Source organism: Lichenostomus cassidix, chromosome 5 (genome assembly GCF_008360975.1).
Source record: "Lichenostomus cassidix isolate B80296 chromosome 5, HeHo_3.0, whole genome shotgun sequence".
In the NCBI taxonomy this organism is placed as follows: domain Eukaryota; kingdom Metazoa; phylum Chordata; class Aves; order Passeriformes; family Meliphagidae; genus Lichenostomus; species Lichenostomus cassidix.
This window is the reverse complement of record NC_139486.1, coordinates 35,999,760-36,020,056: the sequence shown is the minus strand read 5'-3', so window position 1 is coordinate 36,020,056 and position 20,297 is coordinate 35,999,760. Positions and strand designations below refer to the sequence as shown.

At 44.9% G+C, this 20,297-nt stretch overlaps 2 protein-coding genes across 4 annotated transcripts in view; one reads left to right on the top strand and one right to left on the bottom strand.

The window, feature by feature from the left end:
- The window catches only part of CDAN1 (codanin 1), a 29,684-nt gene extending 13,550 nt beyond the window's left edge, over positions 1 to 16,134 (bottom strand). For all 3 annotated transcript variants that reach the window (XM_085062292.1, XM_085062291.1, XM_085062290.1), the window contains exons 1-15: positions 15,682 to 16,134; positions 12,431 to 13,134; positions 10,624 to 10,848; positions 9,756 to 9,949; positions 9,231 to 9,350; positions 8,297 to 8,375; positions 7,772 to 7,892; positions 6,668 to 6,777; positions 5,890 to 5,979; positions 4,758 to 4,833; positions 3,394 to 3,602; positions 2,655 to 2,769; positions 1,709 to 1,852; positions 922 to 1,088; positions 259 to 340 (exon numbers count right to left, since the gene is read on the bottom strand). In XM_085062292.1, coding sequence (XP_084918418.1) covers positions 259 to 340; positions 922 to 1,088; positions 1,709 to 1,852; positions 2,655 to 2,769; positions 3,394 to 3,602; positions 4,758 to 4,833; positions 5,890 to 5,979; positions 6,668 to 6,777; positions 7,772 to 7,892; positions 8,297 to 8,375; positions 9,231 to 9,350; positions 9,756 to 9,949; positions 10,624 to 10,848; positions 12,431 to 13,134; positions 15,682 to 15,777 — 2,532 coding nt within the window. In that variant the 5' untranslated portion in view covers positions 15,778 to 16,134. The remainder of the gene's footprint in view (positions 1 to 258; positions 341 to 921; positions 1,089 to 1,708; positions 1,853 to 2,654; positions 2,770 to 3,393; positions 3,603 to 4,757; positions 4,834 to 5,889; positions 5,980 to 6,667; positions 6,778 to 7,771; positions 7,893 to 8,296; positions 8,376 to 9,230; positions 9,351 to 9,755; positions 9,950 to 10,623; positions 10,849 to 12,430; positions 13,135 to 15,681) is intronic.
- LOC146436352 (uncharacterized) lies at positions 16,124 to 18,518 on the top strand. Its single transcript, XM_085062299.1, has 2 exons — positions 16,124 to 16,577; positions 17,466 to 18,518. Exons 1-2 carry the CDS (start codon positions 16,124 to 16,126, stop codon positions 18,119 to 18,121), a joined length of 1,110 nt encoding a protein of 369 aa, XP_084918425.1. The 3' UTR covers positions 18,122 to 18,518.
- Positions 18,519 to 20,297: the final 1,779 nt, after the last annotated feature.

The window sequence follows — 20,297 nt, the reverse complement described above, 5'->3', positions numbered from 1 at the left end:
GTAAGTGCAAAGTATGTTTCAGATGCAACTGGAATTCCTATTAGAAAAAAATGTTGCTTCACACAATTCCACTAAAGGAACATAATTCTCTATTAAAATACAGTTATTCGTCAAACCCCTCACTAGTGTAAAAAAAAACATGATAAAACAACAAACTACTGTTTTGAATTGTTTTAATTCATTTCAATACTATTTTTATTGAGTTCTGTGCCCTGCTTTTTCTTCAGAGAAGAGTTAAATGCTCACAGGAAACTCTACCTGAAAAAGCCAACCCAGAACTGCAAGGATCAGCAGCTTGTTCAGGAAACTCATCTCCTTGTCTTCAGAAAGGACCATTAACCTGCCATGCAACAGAAGCAGCAAGAGAGTTTTCAGGAGCTCAATTTTCATTAAGGAAAAAATTCCCAAACAATTCGCTTACTAATTACACTGTTTATCACCATGTACACATTCCTTGCATGCCTGCCTAAAGAGACAGTAAGCTACTTCAGTGTATGTACCTGAATAACATACTGTTTCAAGTCTACACTAGACAAGCCATTCTCTTCAAATTGCTTCAAATTTTCCTCATGTATATAGGAAAGAAAATTAGAAAATTATTTAGGCATTGGAAACCTTGTAGGCCTAAGGTCAAAATTCAAGCTGCAGCTTGAAGGTCAATCACAGCTGCAGATATAGAGTGACCAAGTGGGATTTAAAGACTCTTATCTACTTAATGAAAAAACCACATACTTGAATCAAGTGTTAATCCCCAAGTTTAGGCTGTGCTCTCTTTGCAGCTTTATGTAAGATAAAAAGTATGCATGATCTGCACCGCCAAAAAAAAAAAATGCTTTATATAAGAATCTCAAACATCAGGTACCTCAACTAAATAATCAAACATTCACAGAAAAGTTCTTTATATAATTTCCCAGCTCTTACCTGTATACTTGCAGCAAGAGACCAAATACTTTCCTGTAATAATCAAGGAAAGGAGCAATATGATCCACAAGGGAAAGGTACTCCACAATCCAAGGAATAGTGAGGACAGAACGCTGATCCTGAATAGATTGTCTCAGAAGCTTTAATATATCCAGTACAGGCAGGGTCTAAAAGGACAAGAGAAGTTAAACCAGCAGCTTGAAGTTATCTTTTGATACTTATAGAAAAATATTTTATCTATATCTTGACTTTTCTTTCTCGGATTTCATCTTCTGTACTGGTGACTTCTGGCTAATGAAAACACTTTGCACATGGCCAGAGGTAAACACCACACTATGACTGCAACCATCGGTCCCACTGGGACTTTCAAAAGCAAGGCTAAAAGCCTGGCTATGTACAAAGTGGAGCCAAGATCTTATACTTCCATTCAGTATGACACACTGCTGGGAGATAGGTGCAAAACTAACAAAATCAGTCTGGTAGATGGATTTTACACTATAAATACAAGTTGTCTTAGCTAGATGAAAGTTTTGGTGTGGCAGACCCAGATTAGCAGAAATAACAGAAGACTGAGCACCTTACCATCACTGCATTGCTCCCTCTTTTTGAGGCAACATAAATTCTTTTCTCCTTTTTTTCCCAACCCCAGAATACACAGCAGGGACACCAACCCATATAACATCACCCCAAAAACCTCTGGATCACTTTAAAAATGCATGACTACTCATAATTCTCCTTGGACTAGAAAAACTGCCTGTCAAGCAGCAGTCCATGTTCAGTTTCTTACTTGGTTCCTCAGTGCCAATGCAGAATCTTGCAAGTCTCTTGTTGGCTGCTCTGCAGTGCGATAGGGCAGGAAAACAAGGAAGCCCAGGAACTTGGCAAGGAGTCGTAGACTCAACAGGGCCACAGTGAAACGCTTCTTTTCATCCTAAAATGAAGAAAAGCAAGCTGAGGCAATGCTACCCTACACTGGGAAAGTAAATGCCCACCCTAAACTTCCACTCCCTTCATGTTAAAGGCCCACATAGCTTCATCACTGGTTTTAATAGAGGCACGTTTCCAAAATACTCATTTCTCAAGCATTTTAAATTGCTTCTGCCTCCATTGCTTCACTTCTTCACAAGAAGGAATTATTCAAGAGCTTTCTAAAACAAGCAGCTGCTCAATCACATCTTCATATTAAGAACTTTGGAGTCAATGAGAGGCAGAGCTGATCTCACATTGCCTCCTTTGTTCCACTACCACTCTCCAAGTCTCCACGAACCTTTGGCTGCTGCTTTGCTTATAGACTATAAGCTGTGACACCTCTGATAGGTATAGCTGAGTGAAGAAACACCTGAACACCTATGAACAGGGATGACTACAAATCCATCGTAACTAAAATCTTTCTATATGAAAAAGTAACAAGGAACTTATTTCAACCGGGTGCAACAACTGGATTTGGTTATTTCATCAATCTAACACAGGATAATAACAGCTAAAGAGGAGATTTTCACTACTGTGCACTCATGAGAGTTCTATGAAGCACCCTGAAGCATGCAAGTAAGTGTCAAAGGGCTCAGACAAATAAACAAATTGCAGAGTTATGACAAAACCAAATGAAGAAGCTCTTGCCCTGTAGATACAGTGGTGGAAGCTCCAAGCAACTCACATTCAAGCCAGTAATTGTTTCACTACTGGAACACCTCAGAGAAATTCCTGACAGATGTGTTTGCACAAAACAAGCCTACCTGTTCATCCATATCTGCTTCCCCATCACTGTGCTCATGCTCCACCAGAGTAAGGCCATTCAGTTCAAGTATCTTCAGGCACAGACTATCCATCAGGTGCTGATTGAACTGGTAACTTCAGCAAAAGATGATGGAAGAGTCAGACTGGGCTGAAAACAGCAGTAAAACCTCAGCTAACATACTGCAAAATGTTAAGCTTGCCTCATGAGTTGTAACAAGTATCAGCAGACATCGAATGTAACAGATTGACAGACAAGAAAGCAAGAGAAAAGACTAAGATTGGCTGATCACCTTCGTTTCCACTCTTCTTTTGTACTTTTTCAGAGATGCTATGTAACAAGTCTCAGCAAAGGATAATAAAATTGATCAAAGGGGGAATCTATAAAATATCTGAATTTAAGATTAAAATCTCCCACAGATCACAATTCCCCCATGCTGTGACTTTTGAAAAACTCATTAAACAAAACCATGAACCTGGCTTCATCCTGTAACCCTTGGTCTCATGCACTATCACACAAGAAGCACTTGTCCAGTCCAGTGTCCTTGCTAGGCAGCACTGCATGCCTTGGCACTGGGAAATGCTGACAGCTCCAAGAAAGTATTATGGCTTTACAGAAGAAAAGTTATTAGCATATAGTCTAGCCCCAATCTTTCTGGATAACTCCCTGCTGCATGAGAAACGTGCTGGTGCTTCCATTGCCCACACATTTTACAGAGGGAACAGCAACAGACCACTAACCTTCCTGCACTGAGGATGAAGTCCCTGAAGAACTGTTGGCACCCTGGGAATGAAGGGGGTGGACAAGGTCCTCTGATGCTCTGAGGAACAACAAATCTTTCCTGCAGCCTCTTCAGACGGCTCAGATTATCAGAACCCAGCATATTAAGGACATCCTGGTCTGGAGTGTCTCCCCAGCTTGCACTACCACCGATAGGACCTTTGCACATCTTTAGGAGACACAAAGAGTAGCGAGGTAGAATATTTGTAACAAGGCATCATTTCACTTCACCGCTCACATAGCATATTATCCCTTCCTCACAAGACTGTTTTTGGAGTAATACAAGCATGGTTTTAAGTAAAATAGAGCATCCTCACCTCCCTAAGGGAATATCCTGTTACACTTCTCTACCTTTAAATTATCAGGCCTTGACACAAATCCTCAGTCTCGGTTCATTTCTGCAAGAGTATCATAATATACACAAGATTCTGTGAATCACTTTCCAGCCAGACACCCTCAGTCAGAAGGTTTCACCAGAATCCTGCAGTCTTCATTAAGAAGGCACAGATATAAAGGCGAAATACGACATCTAGGTCTAATTAAACCTTACTGATGCAAAGAAGTTCACCTTACCTCTTTCCCACAATTTCCAGGAACACACCTGTACAATCAGACAGGACACTGATGCAAACTCAGACTTGACACTAGAGGAATTTACAACATTCCAACAGCTTACAACTTCCTGGTAATGTGTGGACTAATACTTAAGGTGAGGTTCTGTGTCTGTTTTGCCCTCCAAATGGAACCCACCAGTAAGCCAGGCATTTACAAAGAATGCAGTGAATATCTATACTTCAATAAGAAGCATCTTGTTCTTCATTTTTTTAGTTACAATGAAGTCAGATGATGCTTGAAATTGGCAAAAAAAAACCCCACCTCTAAATTACAACAGCAATACTGTACCAAAAACAGCCTGTTGCAGTGTTACACAGAAGCATGAGAGATTTTTTGCACTCATGCCACTAACAAACATAACTGGGAACCTCTACATCTGACAAATATCAAAATACATCCTTAAATTTCCAGAGACTGTAACTGGACTAAAATTAGAAGGTCAGAGTAAATACCCATGAAGAATGAATGCCTACAGGTCATGATGTGCTCAGTGTGCCTTATTCCTGATTTAAACAGAGTTCATCAGTAATTTATCACTGATTATTTCTGAAAAAGGAAAGAAATTCCCATCCTGAAAACTCGGCTCTCCCAAAAAGTTTCAATAGGAAAATCTCAAAGAAGCTTACGAGACACAGTTTGTTTTCTCAGGCCAAGGAAGGAACAAATCAGCTTTGATGTATACAGCCATTAAACAACCCAAGATATTTACCTGGATAAGCTGCTTCTGAAAGAGCCTGGCAAAATGGCTGTGGTTGCAGGTTGCAGATAGGTGAGCCATCATGGCCCTGTGAAAGAAAACATTACAAAAGTCTGACTGGAACTCTGTGGTACTAAAAATAGTGTTCTAACCTCAAACTGTACCAAAAATATAAAATACTTTTAAGAAAGCAATCTCCAAAGGCTGTTGAAAAAAAAGCAACATCTTTATAACTCAGTTTCCCAAGCACTGAGCCCCACCTGCTGCTGACATGGAAACAAAAATTCTCCCTGAGCACCTGCAGAGCAAACATAGCTCCAGAGATAAAAAGAATTTCCTCCTTTCCTGCAATAATGCTGTTATTTAGAAAAAGAATAAACTCATTTGGCTCCCACTCGTCTCTGCTCAGAACAGTAAGTTGACAGTTCACATATATGGAAGTAAGGAAACAGCAATAATGCTGCTTCTGGTGCCCTAAGAGAAGGAAAATCTCAGTTTAAACCTCAACCTTGTTTTACTCTTGTGGTGAAAAGCTACCTACATGCATGTAATTTGGGTAGGCTGGTGGTTGAGACTAACACAGAAACCCACAAGGCAACTGCTTTCAATGCTATAATAGTTTCTTTAGATATACTCTATTTTGATAAAGCAACAAATGAGTAAAACAGTCTGCTTTCCACAGAAAGGGACACAGTTATCTTGTTGTCAGAGCCAATGCACTAGAACCCCTGAAATAATTAGAAGAGCTAACAGCTTCTGAACATATAACACACTTCTCCACATTTAAGAGGAGTCAGACATCGGAAACATGACATGCTCACACAAGTGTATACAATAACAATGCTCAGACCACAATGCACTGGTTTTGAGAGCAGCTCTCTCTGTGGTTATGAGGAAAGAGCAACATCAAGACTGTTCAAATTAGGCCCTTGCCAGTTACAGCTTGTTTCTCTACGATAACAGTTGATAATTTTAAATTCAGAAGCAAGTGTACATGGGCAGTCTCCTCCAAGCAGCACACAGCCCCCTGCAGATTAGTGCAGAAGACATGGGGGAACATGGAACTTAGGATGCCAAGTGCAGCATGCTGCACCAGCAATCCAGCTACATTAAAGAGCTAGCTGAAGCTGCATAAGACTCCTACCTGATCTTGTTGCCCAGAACTCTTTCAAAGTCCCAGCCAGTTTTCTCATGGTTATCCTCCCATTCACGCAGAAGTTCATAAAATATATCCCTGTGAATCAAGATATTTAAGGGAATGAATTCCCGCTCTTCAAAATTTGAAGTAACAACTGAATATTCAATTGCTCCAAAGCTCCCCAGCAAGAATCTTCATCAGATAAAATAACTCCTGCCTCTAAGCACTGATGCCTTTGCAAAACTCACAGATGTTAGCAGTACTTTAGTGAGTTTCCATTTTCCATGTCTCTGACAGCAAGTGCTTAAGCTTGTTATGCCCATTCTGATGGAATGACCAAAACAGCTATTACCAGACAGACAGAGTGAAGACTGAGAGGCAGGAAAGAATAAGCCACATGAAATAATAGCCATGAGGAAAAAAAAAAGGGCCAAGACAACTGGTCATTCTGGCCTCACCCTGTTGCTGCAAGCATGGAGGGAGGTGGCAGGAAGAATAAAAGCATACCAGATTTATATGGAGAAGCAATCCAGTAGGGTGACACACTGTACTGGCATTATCAGAAGTCTCAATAACTCCTGAAGAATTAGGCTGTTCTTCTCTAAAGACATTAAAGATTTAGCTCCTACAGTCAATATGGACAAAGACCTTTTAATTGGAGTGAAAATTTCAGGACATTTTTCTACAGCATGTAGCATACATGAAACATTCTTAATATCCTTTGTTCACAATCATGTAAAGGTTATACCCTGTGAGCCATCCAGGAACAGTAGAAGAAACTTACCTTTGTTTCTTAAATATGTGAAATGCTCTATCACTGGGAAAGTTAGAGCGATTATCTGTTTCTGGCTGAAAAGAAACAGACTGTACAGAGCATGGCAGCAGGAGAGACACCTGTTAAAAATATAAAGGCACCAATTAGACTAATGTAAGTCTCTGAACAATCTGAGACCCAGAAAAAAGCAGGGAAATGCATGATGAGGAAACAAAGTATCACTAGCCGAGTTTTTCAGACATGCTACTTCCTAACTGCTAACTACTAGCAAACAGTTTTACAATCTATATTAGGCTACAGAGGGAGAATCACTCAACATTATGAGAGAAAGTACCTCATCTCCCTAAATCTCTACTGAACAGATTGCAAACAGCATTGATACAGTGTGGAAAGACCCACAAACAATCCCTATAAATTCCAATATAGGGCTTGAGAAAAGTCAGGATCCTGGCTGGCAATTTCAGTATCTTTACTCTTTCTCAAATTCAAAAAGCCTGTCTTCGTGTAATGAGACCTTTATTTACAACTTTAACAACTTTAAAGCTCAGCTACTGACATGTCCCAGTCTCAGTATAGTGTCCTTTCTCTGCCAAGATTAACTTCCATTTTTAAAAGATGGATGAAATGAGATACAGAACACATTCCTACCAGCTTCAGTTCCCTAACCCAGATGATCACAAGAGGGAACCTTTTTCACAATCTGCATTGTCTCCTCTGAAATGTCATTTGCCTAAAAGAAGTCCATATCTATGAAAGAAATCAACATCTTTGAAACTACCTTCTGCTATTGCACCTAACCAATCATTCTCCTGGGACCCATGTTTATTAGATGAGAATTTCAAAAGCAAAACTTGACCCTATCAAAGCCTCTGATTGAGGTCAGGGCCTGGAGCACAATGCAAGGCTAACCAGCAGTGATTCACAGCTAACAATCACTGGACCCAGCAAATCACTCACCCACTGACAAGACGAAAAAAGTAGCTTTTAGACAGTTTCTAGAGACAACACAAGAAGATGAAGTAGAAGGAATGAGATTTAACATCAAAGCTATTGCAAATAAAACAACAACACAAAGGCTTGAAGTAATGTCAGCTGGTGTCTGCTGATTTTTACCTTGGCTGTGCTGCTTTCATAAGCCTGCCTGAGCCTCTTGTGCAAGGTGGGAGAAAAAGATGCAATCCGTTCATTTTCGGCCAAAAGCTTCAGCATCCCCTTTTCTAAATGGGAAATAATTCTGCCAAGACAACAGGGAGAAAACCCAGACAGACAAACATGAACACCACATGATCAGACCTAAAGAAATTTTTATGCTCATGGTTTATGACACTGTCAAGTAAAGAGTTCTAAACCACAGGTACCCAGCATGAAAAGGTACCCAGCATGAAATCCTCCTGGTATCTGTTTTTGTTATCACTCCCATCTCATGACTTTCCCATTCTAGCAGAATTACAACAAAGTTCAGTGGACAGACCGATGCAAGGACACTCACAGACATCCAAATCCAGGTCAAGTTGTATATTTTGAGGGAAAATTAACAACTCAGTGCCTGTAACAGGTAAAGCTCTAAAACCCAAGCACACTTGTTTAATCCCACACACAACTGCAGACACAAGCAGCCAAAAAAAGAATTGAACTCACTCATATTGATAATCCAAGACACAAACAGCAAAATAAACACAGTTGTGCACACTTTGGAAATGCTGTCTCCCTGATACATCTAAGAGAAAAAAAAGAAACATAAGACAACAGCACCTATAATCATTTATAAACTAAAAGACCAACAATTTTATTTTAAGAAAAGTAGGAACTGACATATCCAAAAATAATCTTCCAGACCCCTATTCAATTTTTAGAAGTTGCCATTCCCTATCCTTGCTACACTAAAGGCAATTGAATTGTTAATGTTGTATGGGAAAGAAAAAAATTCCTTCTCAATGTTCTGACCAACAGTAAGCAGATCCAGGGTAAGAAAAAGTAGACCAACTACAATCATTCATAAGCTGGTGTTTCCATAGCTGGAGATTTCATGTTCCTAATCTCAGTCCTAAGAATCAATGAGTAGCAAAACAAAGTTCAATCAAATCGAGGCATGTGGGGTGGGTCTCATCCTAAAGCCACTCTTTTGGTTTTAACACCCATATTGCAAGTACTAATTGCATCAAGCTTAAGCCTAAATTTGCCAAAAACCAAATGCAACAGTATGGCTGGACCCTGTGCACTCAGATCCCAACTTTAAGAAACACACAGTAGGGGCAACAGCACATTTGAGTTGCAGGATCAATGGAGAAGCAACTCGAGCACATCTGTCCTTCTCTCTAAAAGTCAGTGAGCAAACAGCTACACCAAATCTCACAAAATAGCAGAAAACAAGATTCAAACAGTATCTAACAACCTCTCTATCATACTATGGAAGCACTTCCCATACATGCCTGACTTTTGTCAGCACCTCAGATGAGTCTCACAGTGATAATGAAGCATTTTTATATAATTTAAGAACACCTGTCCAAGCTACTCTACAGCACATTATCATTCCATGGAAGCAACATTCTTTCTCTTCATTATTACTGCTTACCTCTATTTCTTTCATTGATTTCAGGGTCACTATCCCCATCTTCTGCAGTAGAAGTGCCTTTAGATGTCAACAGCTGCAGAACAAAAAACAGCTCCAGAAAAATATTTGGTACCAGGTTTTCTGGAAGAGAGTAAATGAGATATTAAAGGTGGATTATTCAATACTGTCCTGCTTTAACACACAAAGGTAAAAAGATTCCTGTTCTGTGGTAGTCAGCAAAGAACTCCCTCCCCATAGCACAATGCCAGGCTAGATCAGCATGGGAAAGATGTGTTGGGGAATAGCCTAGTTTCAGACAGGACCACACAATTTAGTCTACTGCAGCTCAGGGTACTGCATCGTGCTCCTTCCCTAAACTTTTACCGAGTATTCATCTATTTTAATAACTCTGTTGGCTTAGTTTATTTTTCCAGATGTCACTATAACTATCCCACAACTTCCATTTCCCATCTATCTCCCACTCACAATACACATGCAAGTTCAAAGCTCAAAGAAAGGTCAGTCTCACATCTTCTGTATCCTCACCTGCTATACACGACGAATAGAGCTGCGCCAGACACTCCAACTGTTTCTTGCAGGAAACCTTAGTGGGATTTGCACAGGTCACCAGATGGCTTTCAGCAGGAAGGCTAGCACTGCGAGTATAGCTAGGCTTAGTTGGAGTACCAGGATCAAAACACATCCCTGCAGGAGAAGATGCCTGGTGCAGCAATTTGCATCTGAAATTCAAGAGCAGCAACATAACCACGTGACTGAAGATGATCTACAGCAGCCATGCAGCCAGAAGAGGTCTTTCTCTTCCAGTGTAGCATGAAGGAAATCCTGCAATAACTAACCTTGTCATTTACACTGTCTAAAGCAGCTTTTACCTGATAGTAATTTAAGTCATCTTTCTCTTAGTGAGACTAGATCTTGGGGTTAGCAACCAAAAAATTCTAAGGAATCCCATTCAGACTGAGTATCTCTGAAACTCATTACTGAAACTCTCCAAACCACTCCATCTCTCCTCTCTCCCCCACTGTGGGGTGGGCTGGAGAGGAGAATTGGAGGCACAAAAGGTAAAGATCAGGTTGAGATTAGAACAATTGACTGGAAACAGCAATGATATGAGAAAAGGAGCAGTAACAGCAACAATACTAAAGACAGAGGGTACAGGAAAGAAGCAACTGATTCATGCAGAAACCCCTGACAACAGAGGCTACCTGATCGCTCCCTCTGCCACTCTAGGGTGACCTGAGAGAGCCTTCCCCCATCCCTGAAAAATGGGGTGAAGTGGTATAGAATAACCTCAGTCCTGGCCATACCCCCTCCTGGCTACTACAAAAATTAACCCTGTCCTGGCCAGAACCAGGGCACAAGAGAATCAAGAATCATCCTCCTGCTCAGACTGTACCGTTCTTTCTTCAGCATCTCCCTCTCCTCTTGAAGGCTGTTGCTTATCACAGATGAGAGGTTTCCTTCCTGGACAGCAGTAAAGGCCTCAGGGCTTGACCCAGCTGACAATCGAGCAGCTGGAGATTGGCTGACAGGCGTAGAAGTGAAGCAAGTCTTTGGTTTCGAGAGAGGCCGCTCAGCACTCACGGGAGTCGGGTTGATTCGCCTCGATGGTTTGCTTTTGCTGAAAAAATGAGAAGTGATTCCACTAAAATCAAGCCAAACAACAAAAAAAAAAAACATTAGGTCTCAAGAGAGGTATGCATGCAACTCTTCCAGAGGAATCTAATGCTAAAACAAAATGGATATTGAGTTGGAGTATTGAATTTCTAAACTGTACCAATAGTAATCAATTGTATTCTGTCACTGAAAAAAAAAGTCATGGAGCTATAGACTGCTAAAAATAGCCTGCTGACCCTGCTGAAAAATTAATTATTAAATATCAAGCCATCTAACAGATAACACAGTACCACACAACCCTTCCAAACATTTCTAATTTGAAAGGACAGGATATGCCCCACTTTAGTACGAAACTGCTGGTGAATCAGTTTCTAACATCACCAAGAGGGAAAAAAAAAACCAAAACAAGACCAAAATCAATCAAGCTGCCACTGTCTATCAGTAAGAGTCCAGGCTCTCAAGTTATCTTAGGCCCTTTAAGTTCAGGGAAACACATCCTTCCTGCATAAAATACTTAGATTTGTCCTTCAGGATGAGGCTAGGTAAAGTAGCAAAAAGCACTAAAAAAACTGGAAATGGGATACAGAAACATAAAGCATCAAGAAAATGCTGGTTGCTATATATTAACTGCTAAGGTGCTCTCAAAATCACTGTAACATTGACTTCCAAAGACTCCATGACCTCTTTCCTCCTTATTTTTCCTAGCTGAGCATTAATGCAGCTAAGGAAGAGAAACTTGCTGTCTATGCTGGAAACATACCTTATCTCCCTTAGCCAAAGCATCATCCAGACCCAACATTTGGATCTGCTGTACACACTCACAAATCTAATAATTTTCAGTTGGAATTTTGCATGTCCAACTAGTAAGTTCCACTTTCAGAGACCAACATTTAACATATGGAGCAAACAGGCCATGAAAACATGAAGGCCTTATATCTAGTAATGCGGATTTTAAAGAGTAAAAGAGAAAGATAAAAGGATTGAGGGAACCACAACACAAACAGCTGCCCAGAAGCTTAGCCAAAGTCACCAAGGAGACCAGGGCTTGCTGCAGACCTAGGAGAATACAGCTAGCTATTTTGTCCATAATTACACAGCACAAACGAAGCTGCACACTAACATCTGCTACCAGAAGCCATAGAAGGTCAACCCAAAAGCTTTTTTGCTAGCATCAGCAAAGCTGAAGAGTCTTCCAGGCTGCTCTTCCTCACCAACTGCTGTTAAATGTCATTCTGTTAAATGAGAATTGTGAAGAGCCAAGATAATGCTGACTGGTTAGAACATGCAAGGACAAAGATGTGCTCGCTTTGTATCAGCTGGACTGTGCAGTGGCAAGCTGCAGGCAGCATCACAAGCAAGAGGCTAAAGAAGTGTCTTGGGCGAGTTCACGGAGTGGAAACCTGACTCCCTGTCAAGGCAATACTCCCCTCCCTAGACGGTGATCAGAACAAAGCAGACCAAGTTGCCCAGAAGCCAGGTATTGTGTATTACAGCCCCTTCTGCATCTGGACACGCACAACAGCTGGTCAAGGAACAGCAACCTGCAGCACAATCCCAATGAGACAGCGAGGGAGACTCGCTCTTACTTTGTCCAGCCAGAGGCAGCACCCATGGGCGGAAATTCCTCCAAGTTGTTAAGGTTTAGCTGGCTGGGTGGGGATCTGGCAGAAACAAGAGGCACTTCACTCCGCTTCCTTCTCCCTCCACTCCACGATCCACTGTCACTCTTCCCATCCTCCTCTTCAGCAAGGGAACGCCCCAGATCCCGAGCTACCTGCCGGCCAGAGGCACCGACCGAGCTGCTGCTGCCTTTCCTGCGGCCTCTTCTCACGGGCAGGGCATCAGGTGTGGTTGTGAGGAAGCTCCCCAGGCTGGCCTTCTGAGATGACCTCTTCTCACCATGGTGGAGCACAGGGCTGTGCCCAAAGCTTGGGCTGCTGCTGGAGACCATGCTGGGGAAATCACCACACGGGCTGGACAGGTTTGACCCGGAAAAGGAAGAGGAACTGCTGGATGCTGCAGCAGGAGAGAAGCTGGTGTCTGTGCTGCAGGTGGTCACTGAAGTCCTTTGAGAAAAGAGCTGCACTCGGCTGCTGGTTGCATGGCCTGCCCTCCTTTCTGATCCTGTCCTTTGGCTCCCATGGGCCTTGGAATTAGGAGTCTTAGCAGGAGTAGGGGGTCCATTAGTCAAGATCTGGCTGGTCTGCTCCCTTAAAAAATTTAGCAGAAAAGGCACAAAATCTTTCTGAAGCAAACTAAGAGATACCAGCTTGTCATGGATGTGGTTCTCCTACAAAAGAAGTGGACAAATAATTAATATAAAGATGCTACTTGATTCTTTCTGTCCATATATGCAGACACATTTAAGTAGTAACTGTGGGATTTCAGTACACAACAAAAACCAACATGACTTGTGAAAGTAGGTCACTGAAATTCAAGCAACCATAGTGCTGGTCACAGATCTGAAAATCAGCCTCCACACAAGCCATTTTGGCCCAAGTTTTCAGATGGAGTCATTCATTTTGGTCTCTGACCAGAAAAGAGTGAAACTGTTCCACAGAAACATCAGGAATACTCACCGAAACTATGGCCAGGGAGGACTTGGAGCAACTAGCACCCCTAAGTTCAACATTTCAAAAACATCAATATTGAAATCACCTAATTCTAACAGAAAAATCTAATATCTGCAACGTCTCTGTACCCTATTTGTCTGTGAATGCCACCTGCTCCCACAGAGGGGTGCTATAACAACTGTTTAAGCACTTGGAGTCCGACAACACCAAATATAAGACCAAAGCTACTCTTCCATTTCAATTAAATAATTTTGCTCCCTTGAGACCTCACAGAGGTCTAAACAGGGACTGTGCAACTTGCAGGAATGTAAAGTTTTATACTTAAGAAACTTAAACAAAAAAACCACCACTGACTCAACACATTTAAAATCTAGACAGGTGCTGGTGATCTTACAAGGGTAAATCTAGACAAAAACGACTTCATGTTACCTGCACAGTTCAAAACTTTGTACCCTGGCTAAAAATTCTTTTGTTCCTAAGAAAAGTTCCTAATTGCACCAGGTTTCTGTTTCCTCTCAATGGGATTCAACATTCGCAAAAACAGAAGTTCCCAAAGGCAGCAACGTCTTCCTTACTAATATTAGAAGCATTGCATACATACTCCTGTAAAGTTATATTCACAACCCTACTAGATGAAAAGTCAAGAAAGCAAACATTATTTCTGAAGGTGGTTTTCTGCATGAACAAGGCAGCAAAAGCATGCCTGTGACTGGACTCACACAATCCTCAGCACCTATACCAAAATTCATATTTGAAACCATGAGACTGATTCAGCTTCTTGGAGAAGTGAGATTCCTGGACAGCCTGGATAACAAGTCTAGCAGCCAACAATCAGTGAAAAAGAACAGGACAGAACACAACGGCTGTGAGGTGTAAGAGGACCATCTCCAGCCCAAAATTGCCATGACAGCTAGAGCAAGATATAGCCTAACACTTCCTTGGGTGCCCCCGTGAGATTAGCATAGGGGCACAAAGGTGATTACAGTCTGTGCTGTGCATAAACTCAGATAGTTTCTCCAAGTTTTCAGAGTGGCTCCTCCACAGCTGGGTAACAGCAACCTGTCAACAGCTGCCAGCTGCAAACCTCCCACCTGCTTTCTCATGCTGAAGCAACTGTGCTGCTCCCAACAGCAAAAGGCGGTGAGAAATTCCCTTGCTAGGGCAAACATTTTTACCTCCACACCCCTCACCCACACAGTGCTAGCTGAGCTGCCAGGATCTCAAACTTCATAACCTCTGCAGGTCTCCTTCTGCAAGTCACAGTTTAGGAAATACCACACAACACAAAGCGCTGGTCCATTCTTCCCATGTATTTAGGATGATGGCAATACCCGACAAGCTCAAGGGTGACACCAGTGAGTTTTGATTTTAATACTAGGTAACACTCTGCAAGGGGCTCAGGCAGAAGATGCTTTAAACACAAATTGTTTCTCTATGTTATCTGTGAAATATAAGCACTCCTAGTCTACCTGCAGTTATAAATGTTCTTATTTCCACAGGAACCCAAATCGCTCATTACAAAACTCAGTCAACAGGCACCCTCTTCCAGCCCGCACAGATCCTCCCCAAAGTGCAGGCGGGCCGAGCATCCAGCCGGGAGGCGCGCTGGCGCCTGCAGAGCCACCACCGAGCCCGGGTGGTGACAGCTTCGTCCTTCTCTCGCCGCTTCCTTCCCGGCAAAGACGCGGGAAGCGTCACCGCCGGTGTCACCGCGCTCCCCCAGGCCAGCAGCTGTGCTGGCTGCCCGCCGCTCGCCTCCCCCGGCTCCGCGCTGGCACTCGGCAGCCCGGGCTCCCGGCGCTTCCCGCGCCACCGGCGCCCCCCCGCTCCCGCTCCCGCCCCGGAGCCACCGCCCGCCCGAGACCGCCCGGCGCCGGCAGCGCTGAGCTCCGGCGGCCTCAGCCCCGCGCGTTTCAGCGCCATTCACACGCCCTCCGGGCAGCTCCCGGCGCAGCTCCCCGCCGGCGGCCTCGCCTTCCCGCCGCTCTGCCCGCAGCCCGCCCGCGCCCAGGGTGGTGCCGCAGCCCGTTCGACGGAGCTCGGCCCCGGCCCGCGGAACGGCACCTGACGGGACCCCGAGCTGACCCACGCGGGCTTCGCCCCTCGCGGCAGCGCGGGGCGGACAAACTTTCCCGCACGGCCCCGGCCCGCGGCAGCGGAGGCGCTGGGGGAGTGGCGCGGCTGCGGGCCCGGCCCCGCCGGAGCCAGGGCGCTGCGCAGGCAGGCAGGGAGGGAGGGCGAGCGGACGGCGCAGCGCGCGTTACCTCAGCCGGGCGGTGGCCGTGGCCGTGCCGGAGCCACCGCACCACGGCGCTGACCGGCACCTCCTCCCGCAGCAGCAGCTCCAAAACCGCCGCCATTCCCGGCGCCGCTCCCGCCGAGCACGCGCACAGCCCGCGCCGGGGGCGGGCCCGCCGTGTCCCCCCTTCCCGCGGGGGCGGCGCCGAGCGGGGATTCCCGCCGGGGAGGCGGGCGGGGGCCGCGCCCCCTCCCCATGTCAACACGCGGGGCACGGGGCGCCTGCGCCGGTCCGTGCGCGTCTTTTCCTCTCATGCGCGGTATTTCCTTCCCCGGCAGGGCTCGGGGCCCGGCCTAGCGGCGGCGGCACCCGCGGGCCGGGGCGGAGAGAAGGGCAGCGGCGCTTCCCCCTCCCCGCTCCCCGCGGCTCCTCGCCCCCCGCCCGCCCGCCGGCACCCGCGGCGGAGGATGGCCGAGGACTCGCCGAAACGGCGCAAGGCGAACTTCAACGAGGCGGAGACGGAGGTGCTGATCGAGCAGGTGCTGAAGCACGAGCAGCTGCTGTTCGCGGCGGGACCCGGCCGCGCCTCCGCGGGCCAGAAGCGGAAGGTGTGGGAGCTGATCCGGCACAAGGTGAACCCGGTGGCCGCCTGTCCCCGCGACGTGGAGGACCTGAAGAAGCGCTGGCGGGACCTGAAGCGCCGCGACCGCAGCAAGCTGTGCCGCCTCTCGCAGGGCTGCGGGCCGCCGGCGCCCCCCGCCCTCGGCCTCCTGCTGGCCCCCGAGGAGCTGCCGCCCTCCGCCGCGCCGCCCGCCCGCCGCCAGCGCCGCGCCTACGGCTCCCTGCTGCCCGCCGAGGCCGTGCCCATCGTGGGTGGCATCGACACGCTGGAGCTGCCCGGCGCCGTCGTAGGGGACATGGGTGAGTGCGGGAGCGACCCCCGCGGCGCCTGCCGGACCCTGCGCCCTGCCTCACCGCCGCGGCCGCGGGAGCCGCGCTGTGCGGGATCGGCGCTGCGCGGGATCGGCGCTGTGCGGGATCGGCGCTGTGCGGGATCGGCGCTGTGCGGGATCGGCGCTGTGCGGGATCGGCGCTGCCCGCCCGCTGCAGGGGCCGCGGGGACCGCTGGACGTGTCCGGATCGAATCCTTGGAGACGCAAAACGCACATGCACGCACGCAGAACTGTGAGGCTTCGTGCTGTAGGTCATAAAAGTGCCTCAAAACAGCACCCGAGAGTAAAAACCCCGTCTCGTAGCAGACGCTGCCCATCCACGAGGTGTTAGACCCGGCCACCGATCTTCAGTGTTGCAGTAGTAATTCTTGCAAATGTAAAAAGCATAGCAGCACGTAGGTCCAGCAAGTACAATGTGCTGCAAGCACGTAACTTGCTACGTGCTGGAGACATTGTCCTAGCACGTTTAAATGATCACCTTCAATACCAAGGGATTCTTGCAATCACAGTGTTTCAGCAATGCTCTTGCTGGTTACTGCGTGCACTGCAGAGCGTGAAATGAGCTTGCAGTGAACTTTGTCTCCAGGATCCTAAAGCTTGGCTTTAGTGGTGGTAAGGGAGCTGTAGTATGCAGATATATGGTTAACCGGTGAATGCATATTTATGGTTTTCTTCACACCTATCGAGGTAATTTGTATTCTAAAAGCATCAAAGATAACATAGTCTGAGTTTGAGAGTCTTGTTTCAAAGGTTAGTGCTTAGTGGATGAGAAAATTTTTCACTGACCCTGAGGTTATGAAGTTTCTCACAGGCTCTACTTTGCTTTTCTTCCCACCTCCCTCCCCCTCCTTTCTAGGGTTTAATGGCAATCCTGGCCCATCTCATCCATCCAGTCTTGAGAAGATGAACCTCAAAGAAGAAATAGTAGTAAAGGTGGTAGAGCCAGAAGAAAGCTCTGAGGACATGGTAGTGGTTCCACCTAGTCAAGAACAACTGCCTTTTCTGGGGACATCAGGCGGTGGTTCCTCTGGGAAAGTAAAAGCCAAAACAAAAGGCAGGTCACAGGCAGACCAAAATGAAATGACTGAAGAGGACCTACTGCAGATTCAGCAGACCCAAATACAGGTGATCCAGTCTGGCTTTGACAGTGTCAACCACAATCTTCGGCTGCTGCAGCAAGGCATGCAAGATCTGAGTAACAGCATCAGCATCATGGCGCATACGCTTGTTGCTATCAAAAACGTCTATGTGAAAAACAACACTGGCCCCACCACACATGCCAGTGCATCTACTCAGACCACAGCTGGGTACCTGAGCCCAGGATCCCCCCAGCTCTCCCCTGCTAAGGACAGAGGTAGAGCACAGGTGGCTGGAAGCAGCAGAAGCAGCAGCTGCAGCTCCAGCTCCATGTCCCAAGAACCAGGTCCTTCCGAGTTTCCTAGGCCCCCCCTGAGAACCATTAAGAAAGAACATCCAAATGGCTGCTACTACTTCTGCTTTGCAGATGTGTAAAAACTTGAGTATATGTAAAGTGACTGTGTTGTTGGGTGCTGTTATATGTTCTGCTCCAGCCTGTGACTTTGAAGGAGCACAGTGGACTTGCCTCCCATGTTTTTCCCAGTGGGAAACATTTTGCTATAGGTGGCATTAAACACTAATTATCAGTCTCCAGTTAACTCTGCTGCAGTTGGCTAATAATTTTCTTTTTTTTGTAATCCTCTTATTCTCTTAAAAAACCAAACGTTTATTTTGACTAAGACTTTTGTCTGTATTGTCCTTTGTTTAATGTTACCTTTTGAAAAATAAAAGGCATGAGAGAGGGGTAAAAAAGTAACATTATAGTTACTGACCACCAGGAGCTGTCTTACACAAGTTGTTTGGTTCTTGGATTGAACAAACCTTAGAAGTAGCTGGTTTTTTAAGTACTTCCCTTTTCTAATAGTTATAATGTTGGGGGTGTTTGCTTGGTTGTCATTGTTGAGTGTTTTTTGAGTCTGAGCTGTGCAAGACATCAGAGGAGGAGTTGAAGTTACTTGCTTATTCTAGGAGTGGTTTAGGACTGAGGCGTTCATTCACGAATGGCCTCCTCAGAATTCATACAGCATTGTTCCACGTGGCTGTTGTTCTTTCCCAGCTTGTCAAATGCACCCTCTCTTCAGGGACATTTTGTTTTACTGCACTAGTAGGGTAGTCTCTTTTTTATCACATGGTTAAAATAGAGAAATACAACAAAAACGAGCAATTGATGAGTGATGCCTGTTTCTGACATACAGGTTATATGGAGGCTGTATCTTTATCTGATTTTGTAAGCCTTCTGGAATCAATTCCACAGTATTTGAAATACAGAGAACAAAAAGCTTTGTATTGTTTTATATGAAATGGAAGTTAGATTTGCTGTTAAATTACAGGGTGCAGGGGCTCACTTCATTCCAGACAAATGCTCCTGCATAGTTTAGGACGCCTTCATGTTCATTTCCTTTCTCATAACTGTATACCCAATGAAGAAGAAAGATGAGGAAGAGTTGGAACAAAATGTAACCTGGTATCAACTCTGAAACAAGCAAAAACCATTTCATCCTAATGCCAAAAAAAAAAAAAAAAAAAAATCTCCTTTTCACATTGAGATAGGGGGAAGCTATTGTCACTGGCACTATTTTTTTCAGCCTTGTATATTAGAGCCACTTTACTTTGCACAATTCAGAAGTAGCAGAGGTGCAATGTTCTTGTCTGGTATCTGTACCAGAGGAGAAACAAAAACACTCTTACCTGAAATTTTGTCCAATGGCTTGAAAAATCATACAGGTTGTCTTCTTAAGCATTTATCACCAACATTACAAAAAAGTTCTACAGATAAATTTGGCCTACAGCAATGACTAGCTGCCTATAGTGTTACAGTCAGTTTGCACAAGCATTCCTGCTCCAGGAATTTAGCAAATACAAATAACGTAGAGAGCCACAATAACATTGTCCCTCTCCTAGAAGCATAAGAACATGTAATCATAGCATAAGATATGCCATTTTTGTAGTCAGCTTTTGACTGAACACTACCATATGAGGATGTACATTTAGGTACTTCACTTCTGCCCTTACACCATTTTGGCATACTGATTTCACACACCTGCACTTCAAAAACTGACCACTGCTGCCAACTAAAATGTGAACACAAGGTAATCAGTTGTTAGCAAGTGTTTCCCTTCAGTATCACAGATGGAGTAAAATAAGCAAATATCACACAAAAATAAAATGTATGCACAAACAGCACAATGTGAATTGGGATGAATGCCTTGAAGAAGAGAAAGTTCTCATTTCCAGGTTTACCTTAACAAAAGGAGATGCTATGGGTAACAGGTATTAATAAATTGCTGGTTTTAAGAATGGGAAAGAATGAATCCTTCTAAATCAGACTTTTGAGTCTATGTTGGTACAAGATTTCCAAATCAACCTGTTGGAAGCATTATTTCTCTTCATCAGTACAGACGGGCTCTCTTGTTTTCATGGACAAAGAAGCTAATTCATACAACCATGACATTCCAGGTAAATTAGCAAATGGGATCTACCTGGTCCTCTTGGGCAGCAGTTTGAGCTTCTCGAGGTTGCAACAGGCAGCTCTTACTTGTCTTTCAATGTTTCAATTATTTTTGCAACTGTTAATTCTTGAATTTCAGGTACTACAGCCTTTCGTGGGAGA

Bases quoted from the DNA above. Each gene is read 5' to 3' on its own strand.
- LOC146436352 (XM_085062299.1), top strand. From the start codon at position 16,124: ATGGCCGAGGACTCGCCGAAACGGCGCAAGGCGAACTTCAACGAGGCG. The intron at 16,578-17,465 runs GTGAGTGCGGGA...CCTCCTTTCTAG, and splicing joins CGCCGTCGTAGGGGACATGG to GGTTTAATGGCAATCCTGGC.